This window comes from Coregonus clupeaformis, chromosome 8 (genome assembly GCF_020615455.1).
Source record: "Coregonus clupeaformis isolate EN_2021a chromosome 8, ASM2061545v1, whole genome shotgun sequence".
Classification (NCBI taxonomy): Eukaryota; Metazoa; Chordata; class Actinopteri; order Salmoniformes; family Salmonidae; genus Coregonus; species Coregonus clupeaformis.
The window spans coordinates 59,655,885-59,668,237 of record NC_059199.1 but is presented as its reverse complement, the minus strand read 5'-3'; the positions used below and the strand labels follow the sequence as shown (position 1 = coordinate 59,668,237).

The window sequence follows — 12,353 nt, the reverse complement described above, 5'->3', positions numbered from 1 at the left end:
TAGATTGATGAGGGGAAAAAGTGATTTAATCAATTTTAGAATAAGGCTGTAACCTAACAAAATATGAAAAAGGTCAAGTGGTCTGAATGCTTTCCGAAGTGCACTACTTTTGACCAGGGCGCATAGGGCTCTGGTCTAAAGTAGTGCACTATATAGGGAATAGGGTTCTGGTCTAAAGTAGTGCACTATATAGGGAATAGGGCTCTGGTCTAAAGTAGTGCACTATATAGGGAATAGGGCTCTGGTCTAAAGTAGTGCACTACATAGGGAATAGGGCTCTGGTCTAAAGTAGTGCACTACATAGGGAATAGGGCTCTGGTCTAAAGTAGTGCACTATATAGGGAATAGGGTTCTGGTCTAAAGTAGTGCACTACATAGGGAATAGGGCTCTGGTCTAAAGTAGTGCACTACATAGGGAATAGGGCTCTGGTCTAAAGTAGTGCACTACATAGGGAATAGGGCTCTGGTCTAAAGTAGTGCACTATATAGGGAATAGGGTTCTGGTCTAAAGTAGTGCACTACATAGGGAATAGGGCTCTGGTCTAAAGTAGTGCACTATATAGGGAATAGGGTTCTGGTCAAAAGTAGTGCACTACATAGGGAATAGGGCTCTGGTCTAAAGTAGTGCACTATATAGGGAATAGGGTTCTGGTCAAAAGTAGTGCACTACATAGGGAATAGGGCTCTGGTCTAAAGTAGTGCACTATATAGGGAATAGGGCTCTGGTCTAAAGTAGTGCACTATGTAGGGAATAGGGTGACATTTGGGACTCTACCTGTGACTACAGCATTGGATAGGGCACTGGATCAAATCACTGATGTTTCACCTAACAGGCCAAATAGTAGCCTTACTGGCAATCTAGTCTGGTGAAAGCACATAGAGAGAAATTATTTCAAATTGATTATTTACTTTTACATTTACGTCATTTAGCAGACACTCTTATCCAGAGCGACTTACAAATTGGATTATACAGCGGAACCTGATTTAGTTTGATTTGTGAAATCATACAAATCGAGTTAGCATTGGCCCGAGCCAACAGATTTCCCCCTTACTTAACCACAGTGTTGCTCTACTACTGTGGCCTGTAATCACAGAGCGTTACCTAGAGGCAGTCCCAAATGGCATGCTATTCCCTATACCGTGCACTACTTTTGATTTGATTTCATGAGCACTGGTCAAAAGTAGTGCACTATATAGGGAATATGGTTCCATTTTGGACGCAGTGAGAGAAGTCAATGATGCTCTTGCTCTATCTAGTGTATTAATTGATTGCTTTCCACCCTAAAGCCCCTCCTCATGTCCACATTAAACCCATTCCACGTGAAAGACACAAAGCTAATGTGACATTATTGGGCCCAATTATGAGCAAGGGGAAGATTTCAACTGACTGCTAGGCTTTGTCCAAAATTACACCCTATTCCCTAAACCTACATAGTGCCCTATAGGCCCTGGTCAAAAGTAGTTCAATATATAGGGAATAGGGTGGCATTTGGGACGCAGCCCAAGGCTAGCCTACTCGTCATTGTGACGGGTTTCATTTGGCACGCTGGTTATTAATAAGAACTCCAAACACCAATTGGAAGAGCCAAGTCCAGCCAGGCTTATTTGAGTCAGTGGTTTGTTTGGGGCTTGTTGAGTCAGTGGTTTGTTTGGGGCTTGTTGAGTCAGTGGCGTGTTTGGGGCTTGTTGAGTCAGTGGCGTGTTTGGGGCTTGTTGAGTCAGCGGCGTGTTTGGGGCTTGTTGAGTCAGTGGTTTGTTTGGGGCTTGTTGAGTCAGTGGCGTGTTTGTGGCTTGTTGAGTCAGTGGCTTGTTTGGGGCTTGTTGAGTCAGTGGCGTGTTTGTGGCTTGTTGAGTCAGTGGCTTGTTTGGGGCTTGTTGAGTCAGTGGCGTGTTTGTGGCTTGTTGAGTCAGTGGCGTGTTTGTGGCTTGTTGAGTCAGTGGCTTGTTTGGGGCTTGTTGAGTCAGTGGTTTGTTTGGGGCTTGTTGAGTCAGTGGCGTGTTTGTGGCTTGTTGAGTCAGTGGCGTGTTTGTGGCTTGTTGAGTCAGTGGCGTGTTTGGGGCTTGTTGAGTCAGTGGCGTGTTTGGGGCTTGTTGAGTCAGTGGCGTGTTTGGGGCTTGTTGAGTCAGTGGCGTGTTTGGGGCTTGTGAGTCCCTGCTAGTGCAGCTCCTTAGACTCCCTCGAGGCCATCAGCAGAATGTTTTACCCCCCTTTGACACGCTGTTGCTGCTTGCGTTTGCTCCTACAGACCCAGGGGAGGCCTTGCAAGGGGCTTCCATTCCATGAACTGTGCAGCTGGGGCCAAAAGCATCAAATTGAGCGAACCCGACAACACACACACATAGGCTACAGAGAGAGAGAAAAAACGACAGCACAAACTGTGTGGGACTTTTTGTATTTTCAACTGTTTAGGGTTGAGCGCCACTGCTTGCCTGAGTGAAGGGCAGAGACAGAGAGAAACAGCGAGAGACACGGGGGCACAATGAAGCCAATGCAATCATCGACTTTCAAGATTTTTGGAATGCTCCGAATGTTAAGAGTTCTACAAACAGCTGTTAAATATTTGGATGAAGTATCAGCGGCATCATAAAGACTCTTCCGGAACAGCACCATTATTTCCCTTCACAGAGAGCGGCGTAGACTTTCCATTATTCATATGAATAGACTAGAGAAGAACACTTTATAAATATAAAATCCTGTTAATTCTCTGATGTTGACTATTTGAAAATGGCTTGACACTGCAGGAGGCCTTTAAATATATCCGATTATTTTAAAGGGGGTCACAAAACCGCCTATAAACCATCTTTAAGTGTGCCTGTCAGACGGGCTATGATGAAGGTTATGGAGTCCTAGTTGAGAGAGAGAGAGAGAGAGAGAGAGAGAGAGAGAGAGAGAGAGAGAGAGAGAGAGAGAGAGAGAGAGAGAGAGAGAGAGAGAGAGAGAGAGAGAGAGAGAGAGGGAGAGAGACAGAGAGAGAGAGAGAGAGAGAGAGAGAGAGAGAGAGAGAGAGAGAGAGAGGGAGAGACAGAGAGAGAGACAGAGAGAGAGACAGAGAGAGAGAGAGAGAGAGAGAGAGAGAGAGAGAGAGAGAGAGAGAGAGAGAGAGAGAGAGAGAGAGAGAGAGAGAGAGAGAGAGAGAGAGAGAGCGAGAGAGAGAGAGAGAGAGAGAGAGAGAGAGAGAGAAAGAGAGAGAGGGGGAGAGAGAGAGAGAGAGAGAGAGAGAGAGAGACAGAGAGAGAGAGAGAGAGAGAGAGAGAGAGAGAGAGAGAGAGAGAGAGAGAGAGAGAGAGAGAGAGAGAGAGAGAGAGAGAGAGAGAGAGAGAGAGAGAGAGAGAGAGAGAGAGAGAGAGAGAGAGAGAGAGAGAGAGAGAGAGAGAGAGAGAGAGATGACATGTCCACAACGGCGTGGAAATACAACGCCCCCCTGTGGTTGAAGGCTCCATTGCGAGACACTTTCACATTTTCCAAACTTTGCGTCATCTTCAGTCCAGCTAGAGTCCTTTTTTTTTTAGGGGATAAGGGGTAGGAAGTTAGTAAACCACAGAAGAAGATGAAAATATGTGGTTTTAGGTGATGGGTTTATGGGATAGCTAGCAACTTGTAAACAATTACCCATTCCTATTAAGTGAGTACTATTTTAATATTAATGTTAAATAATACACATTGGCTGCTAAGCCCATCATATTATATGACTGTTGCCTCCCGTTTAAGTTTATTGTGATGGTAATGATGTTTGTTTTTGATGATAAATATTAGGTGGAGGTTGCAAGCTACAGTGGTATCTTCAACCTAGCCTAGCTTTTAGCTGGCTAGCTAGCTGCTCTGCTCTGCAGTGCAAGCTAGCTTGACTTACTAGAAAGTTCTAGAAACAAGTTGAGGAAGAAGCATCTAAACTAAACATGTTTTATTATCAACTGAAACAATATCTTTGTCCTGTCTTGAATTAAAATGTTATATTTTGCAATCTCCTAAAATAAATGTGATCTCTGACGAGAGACTACGCTCTCCTAGGCCTGGTTCTCGAGGCTAGCGCAGTGCAGACACGGCTTTCAAGTGCTACACAGCCCAAAATCATTCAATCAAAATCAAAACATGTGAGTCAGACAGCTACGAGCCTGAAGAGGAAGCATACCTTGCAGAGCCATATTTATATGAGCCAGAATATACTGATGAAGAGCTTCGACTGATCGAAGCCGAGACAGCATGGGAGTAATGGCAAAAGGTGATCGGGCAGACCAGCAACCACAAGCAGCGCACAGGGAGAGAGTCACGGGGAACTGGTGGTGTAAATGTGAAAAATGCAAGGCAATGCTGACTGAAATGTAATGTCTGTGCTGTTCCGATGGGACTTGATAATGACAACATTTGAAGAACTACATTTGGCTGCAGAAGACACTGATGATGTCGGTCACAGCACAATAGTCTGTGTGACAGATCATGCAGATTTCCCAGCCCTTATCAACCCAGGATTAATTTAAACATTTTTCCATGTCCTTAAGATCAACTGAAAAAAAGCAACCACGTCCAGCGGGACCAAACAGGCAGCTGTCCCTAGAGTAAGTAAACATTTGAAATTTAAGTTATCAATTATGTATACATATACATGTGAATGTATTATCTGTTTCCTATAATAATCCCTTATTGATCTTTCCCCTGTTCCATAGTCAATATCGTCTTTTTGTTTTACATTGTGATGGAATGGGCGCACAAGGGAGAACCTGGGAAAAGATCAGATATCCTTATCCCTGTCTTAGCTAGTGAAATGCTGCTTGTTTTCCGTATGTGTAGCCACGCTCTCTGTTGACAAGCGAGAGATGACATGCCTACTCCGGAGCGTCAGACTTGTTGCTAACGTGAGCTGAATAACACTGGCAACTTACTTCACCTGATGAGGAAAAGGTGTTGTCCTGGCCTCTTCTAGACTGTGTTGATGTGTTTGGACCATTATAGGTCCTTAGTGATGTGGACACCGAGGAACTTCAAGCTCTCGACCCGCTCCAATACAGCCCCGTCGATGTGAACGGGGGCGTGATCGGCCCTCCGTTTCCTAAAGTCCACCATCAGCTCCTTTGTCTTGCTGACGTTGAGGGAGAGGTTGTCTTTCTGGCACAACACTGCCAGGTCTCTGACCTCCTCCCTATTGGCTGTCTCATCATAATCGGTGATCAGGCCTACCACCATCGTGTTGTCGGCAAACTTAATGTTGGTTTTGGAGTCAGGCGCAACCTTACAGTTGTGGATGAACAGGGAGTACAGGAGGGGATTAAGCACACACCCCTGAGGGGCCCCCACGTTGAGGGTCAGCGTGGCGGAAGTGCTGTTGTTTACCCTCACCACCTGGGGGCGGCTCGTCAGGATGTCCAGGATCCAGTTGCAGAGGGAGGTGTTCAGTCCCAGGGTCCTTAGCTTAGTGATGAGCTTGGAGGGCACTATGGTGTTGAACGCTGAGCTGTCAATGAACAGCATTCTCACATAGGTGTTCCTCTTGTCCAGCTGGGAAAGTGCAATAGAGATTGCGTCATCTGTGGATCTGTGGGGACGGTATGCGAATTGGAGTAGGTCCAGGGTGTCTGGGATGATGATGTTGATGTGAGCCATGACCAGTCTTTTAAAGCATTTCATGGCTATGGGGCGACAGTCATTTAGACAGGTTACGTTAGCGTTCTTGGGCACATGAACTGTGGTGGTCTGCTTGAAACATATAGGTATTACATACTGGGTTAGGGAGAGGTTGAAAATGTCAGTGAAGACACTGGTCAGCGCATGCTATGAGTACGCATCCTGGTAATCCATCTGGCCCTGTGGCATTGTGAATGTTAACCTGTTTAAAGGTCTTACTCACATCGGCTAAGAAGAGCGTGATTGTCCGGAACAGCTGGTGCTCTTATGAATGGTTCAGTTTTGCTTGCCTCGAAGCGAGCATAGAAGGCATTTAGCTCGTCTGGTAGGCTCGCGTCACTGGGCAGCTCGTGGCTGGGTTTCCCTTTGTAACCGTGATAGTTTGCAAGCCCTGCCACATCTGATGAGTGTCAGAGCTGGTATAGTAGGATTCGATATTAGTCCTGAATTGGTGCTTTGCCTGTTTGATGGTTCGTTGGAGGGCATAGCGGGATTTCTTATAAGTGTCCGGATTAGTGTCCCACTCATAAGAAAACGGCAGATCTATCCTTTAGCTCCGTGCGGATGTTGCCCTTCTGTGTGGACGAGGTCGTCGATACACATGTTAATGAAGCCGGTGACCGATGTGGTAAACTCCTCAATGCCATCGGATGAGCTTAGTATGCGTGTTTGTGTGTGGAGTAAAGATGATCTAGAGTTTTTTCGCCTCTAGTTGCACATGTGACACGCTGCTAAGAATTAGGTAAGACAGATTTAAGTTTTCCTGCATTAAAATCCCCGGCCACTAGGAGCGCCGCCACTGAATGAATATTTTATTGTTTGCTTATGGCCCTATACAGCTTGTTGAGTGCAGTCTTAGTGCCAGCATCGGTTTGTAATGGTAAATAAACAGCTACGAAAAATATATAAACTCTCTTGGTAAATAGTATGGTCTACAGTTTATCATGAGGTATTCCAACTAAGGCAGGCAGAACCTCAAGACTTTGTTCATATTAGAGATCACACATCAGCTGTTGTTAACAAAGACACACACCACCCCCTCCTGAGCTTCCCCGACGCTGCCGTTCTGTCCTGACGACATCATGAAACATAGGATATTACAGTTCTTCAGGTCCCGTTGATAGGATAGTCTCCAATGGAGCTCGTCCAGTTTGTTCTCCAGTGACTGCACATTCGGAGATTAGAGGGGGAGTTCATGCAGGAACCAATAGGATGCTCTTGGGGGGCCGTTCATGCAGGAACCAATAGGATGCTCGACTGGGGGCGTTCATGCAGGAACCAATAGGATGCTCGACTGGGGGCGTTCATGCAGGAACCAATAGGATGCTCGACTGGGGGCGTTCATGCAGGAACCAATAACCCTAGCTATTGCAAGGGGAGTGAACGAAGGTAGAAGGAAGGGAACATATTCCTGGAATGAACCACAGCCTTATGTACTCGCCGACGTAGTTTTGTCAGGGTGCCGGCACGTCGCCTTCTCTTACTTCTCTCCTTTTTCTTTTCAGTGTCTCCGGGATTAGGGCCTGGTCGGGGGTGAGTCTCCGGGATTAGGGCCTGGTCCGGGGTGAGTCTCCGGGATTAGGGCCTGGTCCGGGGTGAGTCTCCGGGATTAGGGCCTGGTCCGGGGTGAGTCTCCGGGATTAGGGCCTGGTCCGGGGTGAGTCTCCGGGATTAGGGCCTGGTCCGGGGTGGGCAGTATGTCCTGCACCTCCAAGTAGACATCTTCATCCAAATGGAGGTTAGTGATCGCTGTTCTGATGTCCAGAAACATTATGTACAGACAAGTAAAGATCAGCAAGAAAACAAACACAAAATAGCAGAATTGGTCAGGAGGCCGTAAAGCGGCTGCTATACAGCAGCACCTAGTCTAGTAAAGGTAATTGAGGCCTATTGTGGAGAGAGAGAGAGAGAGAGAGAGAGAGAGAGAGAGAGAGAGAGAGAGAGAGAGAGAGAGAGAGAGAGAGAGAGAGAGAGAGAGAGAGAGAGAGAGAGAGAGAGAAAGAGAGAGAGAGAGAGAGAGAGAGAGAGACAGAGACAGAGAGAGAGACAGAGAGAGAGACAGACAGAGAGAGAGAGAGAGCGAGAGAGAGAGACAGAGACAGAAAGAGAGAGACAGAGAGAGAGACAGAGACAGACAGAGAGAGAGACAGAGACAGAGAGAGAGACAGAGACAGAGACAGAGACAGAGAGAGGCACTTTATCTCGTGCTCAGCAGTGTCGTTGTCCGTGGTGTTGAAATCCCTAACCAGTCGGCAGGTCCATTAGAGCTCAGGTCCGCCGGGGGTCGACTACTCATCATGCAGCCGACTGTAAGTGCCTTTGATGGATGACCACAGGCACTTCTTACATTTGGCTTACTACGCTGAACACTCAATAGGAGTTTCCCACAACGAACAGGCTCACATCATCTCAGCATCCATCTGTTTCTCAGTTCAAGAAATGATAGTAAAGTGCACACTCTTTCCCTTTTCTTGGAGAGAAATTGTTTGTTTGAACTGCAGTTGTCTTGGTTACTGTTGTCATGCCAACTTCTAACCGACCCCCCTTCCTTTTCTACCCCCCAGTCTTTTGAACCGTTTCAACCAATCAGAGCAATGCTCTTAGCAACACCAGCCAGTCACAGTGCATTTAACTATTAACCGACTTTGAGTGTGGTCGTGTGTTGGCATCTCTCTCCTGTGAGGGGGAAGAGGGACGCAGGTGGGATGAAGAGGCGGAATGGTAGAGAGCGAGAGAGAGAGAGGGAGAGAGAGAGACAGAGAGAGAGAGAGAGAGAGAGAGAGAGAGAGAGAGAGAGAGAGAGAGAGAGAGAGAGAGAGGGAGAGAGAGAGAGAGAGAGAGAGAGAGAGAGAGGAGAGAGAGAGAGAGAGAGAGAGAGAGCGAGAGAGAGAGAGAGAGAGAGAGAGAGAGAGAGAGAGAGCGAGAGAGAGAGAGAGAGAGAGAGAGAGAGAGAGAGAGAGAGAGAGAGAGAGAGAGCAGAGAGAGAGAGAGAGAGAGGGGGGGACTGAACTGACTAAAAGTAAATGGAAATCGAAGAACATGGAGGTTTAAGGTTAGACTGGACTAGACTAGACAGCACTTGTCTTGTCATTAGGGGTGAGGATGGTAATATATAAATGTGGACAGTAGTCCTCAACACTCCCCTACGATATGCACTCTTTCTGTATATTCTGTTTATTTTTGACAGCACCATTTCACCAGGTCAAATTCCAGGTCCATGTCACTTGTACTTGAATAAAGGTGATTCTGATTCTATTCAACAGAATAACACAGGCTACATAATGATGCACATTGCTCATAAGATACTTTTTCTACTAAGGGCATCAGCCGTCTTACCATTAGACAGAAGAGGCAATTGCCTCAGGCCTCACATCGTCAAGGGGCCTAGTGAGTTGGGCATAATTTAAAAAAATACTACTAGTAATCATTTTTTTAAATGTAATTTCTCCTGCTTCTCCGCTCAAGGACAACCCCCAACCCCCCCTCCGCCCCCCAGACAAATGGCCTGCTCAGCTCATCGCTCTCTTTCTGTCTTGCTTCAGCAAGTTGGTCCAGCAGCATTCGTTGTGTTCATGGCACATTCATTAAAAGGTAATACATTTTTACAGTTAAATAATGTGTCTTTACTATAAAACCCTATAAATGGGGGTGGGGTGCTCAGACTGGCCTCTGCATCTTAGAGAACATGAATCAAAGAAACACTGTCTATTGGAGCTCCTTAAAAACAACTGAGGAAATAAACTTCACAAAGGACAGCTTATTATCCCAATTATGACACAAATGACATAGACAAACACAGATTTGGTATTCATATTATGCAAATATAAGCAAAACAAAGTTGCAGTAAAAGCAAGCCATTATGAAGCAATGATGTTCTACTACGAATAACGATCCAGTCTGAATTATTAATGCAACCATAAACCACGTAATTCAGACACTTTTGATGGGATAAATTGATGTTTACGCAGAAATCACGCTGTTAATGCACTTATTTGCGGTTAGGTTAGCCTAGGCTACTCACGATGCTATCGTAGTGGATCAGTTAGGCTAGGCTACTCACCATGCTATCGTAGTGGATCAGTTCCAGTTCGTACTCCGGCAGTATATCCGTTCTCTTGTTCACCAAGTCGAGGGCCATCTGAGCGGAAGGGAGGCATGCTTGGCCCCCGGGCCAGCCTCCGCTCATCGGGAAGAGGGCACCGATGTAGAGCTTCTTCTTGCCTAGAGTCGGGCAGGACCAAGAGAGGAGTAAAGTCAGCGAGGCAAACATCAACGTCTGGCCAATGACGGAGCGTCGACCCCCGGGTAGACTTTGACAGGACACCGCCATGGTGGAAGTTTTAGAGTGTCAGAAACTTGGTTTTAAAGGTAGAACATATTGTATGCTGCTGATGGTTGAGAATTGTCTGGGTGACTTTTCTCCTCTGATATTGTTCTGCTGTTGCTGTGTCAAGAACTCTTGTAAGTGTGTGTTTTTGTCGTGACAAAATAAACTATTTTGTATTCCTCATAAAATAGCCAATCTATCTCAACACTAGTTCTACTGAAGGGTAACTTCGTTTTTGTCTGTAAATAAATGTTATTGTTCAGTCTGAGCAACCTACACAAAAGGCTGTTTTTCTGTCTCTAAAGTATTATTCCTCTGTCTTTTCACTCAACGTGTGTTGGTCTCGGGACAATATAAAAACACGACCCAAATCCACAGAAGCCTATAAGTAAAGCCAGTTGGATATCATTTGCAGGTAGATATCCTCTTGCAGTTACACTTTTAGCGCAATCAATAGCCGGGTGAGAGTAAGTTAAATTGAAATTGACAGACAGATAAGGTCAATTAACGATACATGCAGGTTGGAAGTCTCTTAATTGAACTTGCTCGCTCGATATGAATAGCAACCAGAAAACGTTGCAGTGGTATAGAACGATGTGTATCCTCCGACCATTCTTTGTATCCGTATATCCGCTGTCCAAGGTTCTGAAATAGATTATCTCACTGAGAGCGCACGGCTGCAAAGTCTCCAGAAACAGATAGAGAAATGTTGAGAGAAAAGCACGGGGTGAGATACAGTCCTTCTCTCCCCCTTAGTAAAATATTAGAAATAATTGAGAGAGAAATAGGAATACATCCGACGGTAACCTATACTGTTCAACCGTGCTCGTATTAAATACTCATCTGTCCTTGCCCTATCCAATTCCCTACAATTCACTGCTCTCCCCGAAGATAAGGATTTAATTGAAACGCACGTTAGGTAGTGTACATGTTGTGTAGGACCGACCGCCACAATACATAAACATGCCACAGTTGTCTATTCCTGCCAGCTCCTTTCCTCGCACAATGTCTATTAACGAGGCGCGTGTTGTCAACTCGGCATTTGAACGACGGAATTCTAAACGACAGGTAAGCAGATGACAAGGGTCGAACCCGGTTACCCTTCAGCGGTTAAAAACAACGAAATAAACGGTCACAGCGGTGGCGGGTTAAACCTAAGTGTTCAAGTGAACAGGTCCAAGCGTTATTTTTTCGTCGACTGCAGAGAAATATAGTGTGCTAGGTTTACAGAGCACAGAGGAAGGGGGAGAGAGAGAGAGAGAGAGAGAGAGAGAGAGAGAGAGAGAGAGAGAGAGAGAGCGAGAGAGAGAGAGAGAGAGAGAGAGAGAGAGAGAGAGAGAGAGAGAGAGAGAGAGAGAGAGAGAGAGAGAGGGGAGGTGGAGGAAGGGTGGTTGTTCTTCTCTATCCCTCTCCGTTTCATAAACAACTTTGAAATTCAATCCCTTAACAGAGCTTCTCATTTATCTCTCTCTCCCGTTTCTTTCCTCAGCCAACTACACACTACACTACTTATTTCTTTCTCCTAACCTTTAAATGTTCAATGCAGCCGTTTTTATCTCAATATCAAATTATTTCTGGGTAGCAATTAACTTACTGTGATTGTTTTCAATTAAAATGGTCAACAAGAAACAAAAATAGCTTCTTAGCAAAGAGCAATCTCTCAAGCAAGAATTTCTCTAGGACTGTCTGGGAGTGGTCTGAGTGCGGAGGGGAAAACGGAAAACTAGCTGTTATTGGCAGAGAGGTTTGGAACTCTTTCTTATTGTCTACTAACTCATTTAACACCTTGTTATGTCACCAGCCAGGCCAAAACGCCATCCCACATTTCAGCTAGTCTTTTCAAACAGCTCTTACACTAAAACGGCATTATCATCATTTTCACAATTTTACAGTATTATTCCAACCTGATAGTGTGGAAATATACAGTATATAAAACACAGGAAAATCACGTTTTTGACTGCACTGGGCCTATAACAAGAACTGTTCTCTCTCTCTCAATTCAATTTCAATTTAAGGGCTTTATTGGCATGGGAAACGTGTGTTAACATTGCCAAAGCAAGTGAAGTAGATAGTAAACAAAAGTGAAATAAACAATAAATATTAACAGTAAACATTACACTCAGAAGTTTCAAAAGAATAAAGACATTTCAAATGTCATATTATGTATATATACAGTGTTGTAACAATGTGCAAATAGTTAAAGTACAAATGGGAAAATAAATAAACATAAATATGGGTTGTATTTACAATGGTGTTTGTTCTTCACTGGTTGCCCTTTTCTTGTGGCAACAGGTCACACATCTTGCAGCTGTGATGGCACACTGTGGTATTTCACCCAGTAGATAAGGGAGTTTATCAAAATTGGGTTTGTTTTCAAATTCTTTGTGGATCGCTGTAATCTGAGGGAAA

The 12,353-nt window shown here is 45.2% G+C and overlaps 1 protein-coding gene across 10 annotated transcripts in view; it reads right to left on the bottom strand.

The window, feature by feature from the left end:
- LOC121572235 (gamma-aminobutyric acid type B receptor subunit 1-like) overlaps window positions 1–11,147 on the bottom strand; it is a 138,080-nt gene extending 126,933 nt beyond the window's left edge. For all 10 annotated transcript variants that reach the window (XM_045222109.1, XM_045222113.1, XM_045222114.1 and 7 more), the window contains exon 1: window positions 9,678–11,147. In XM_045222109.1, the coding sequence (XP_045078044.1) occupies window positions 9,678–9,947 (270 nt within the window). In that variant the 5' untranslated portion in view covers window positions 9,948–11,147. The remainder of the gene's footprint in view (window positions 1–9,677) is intronic.
- Between the last annotated feature and the right edge of the window lie 1,206 nt (window positions 11,148–12,353).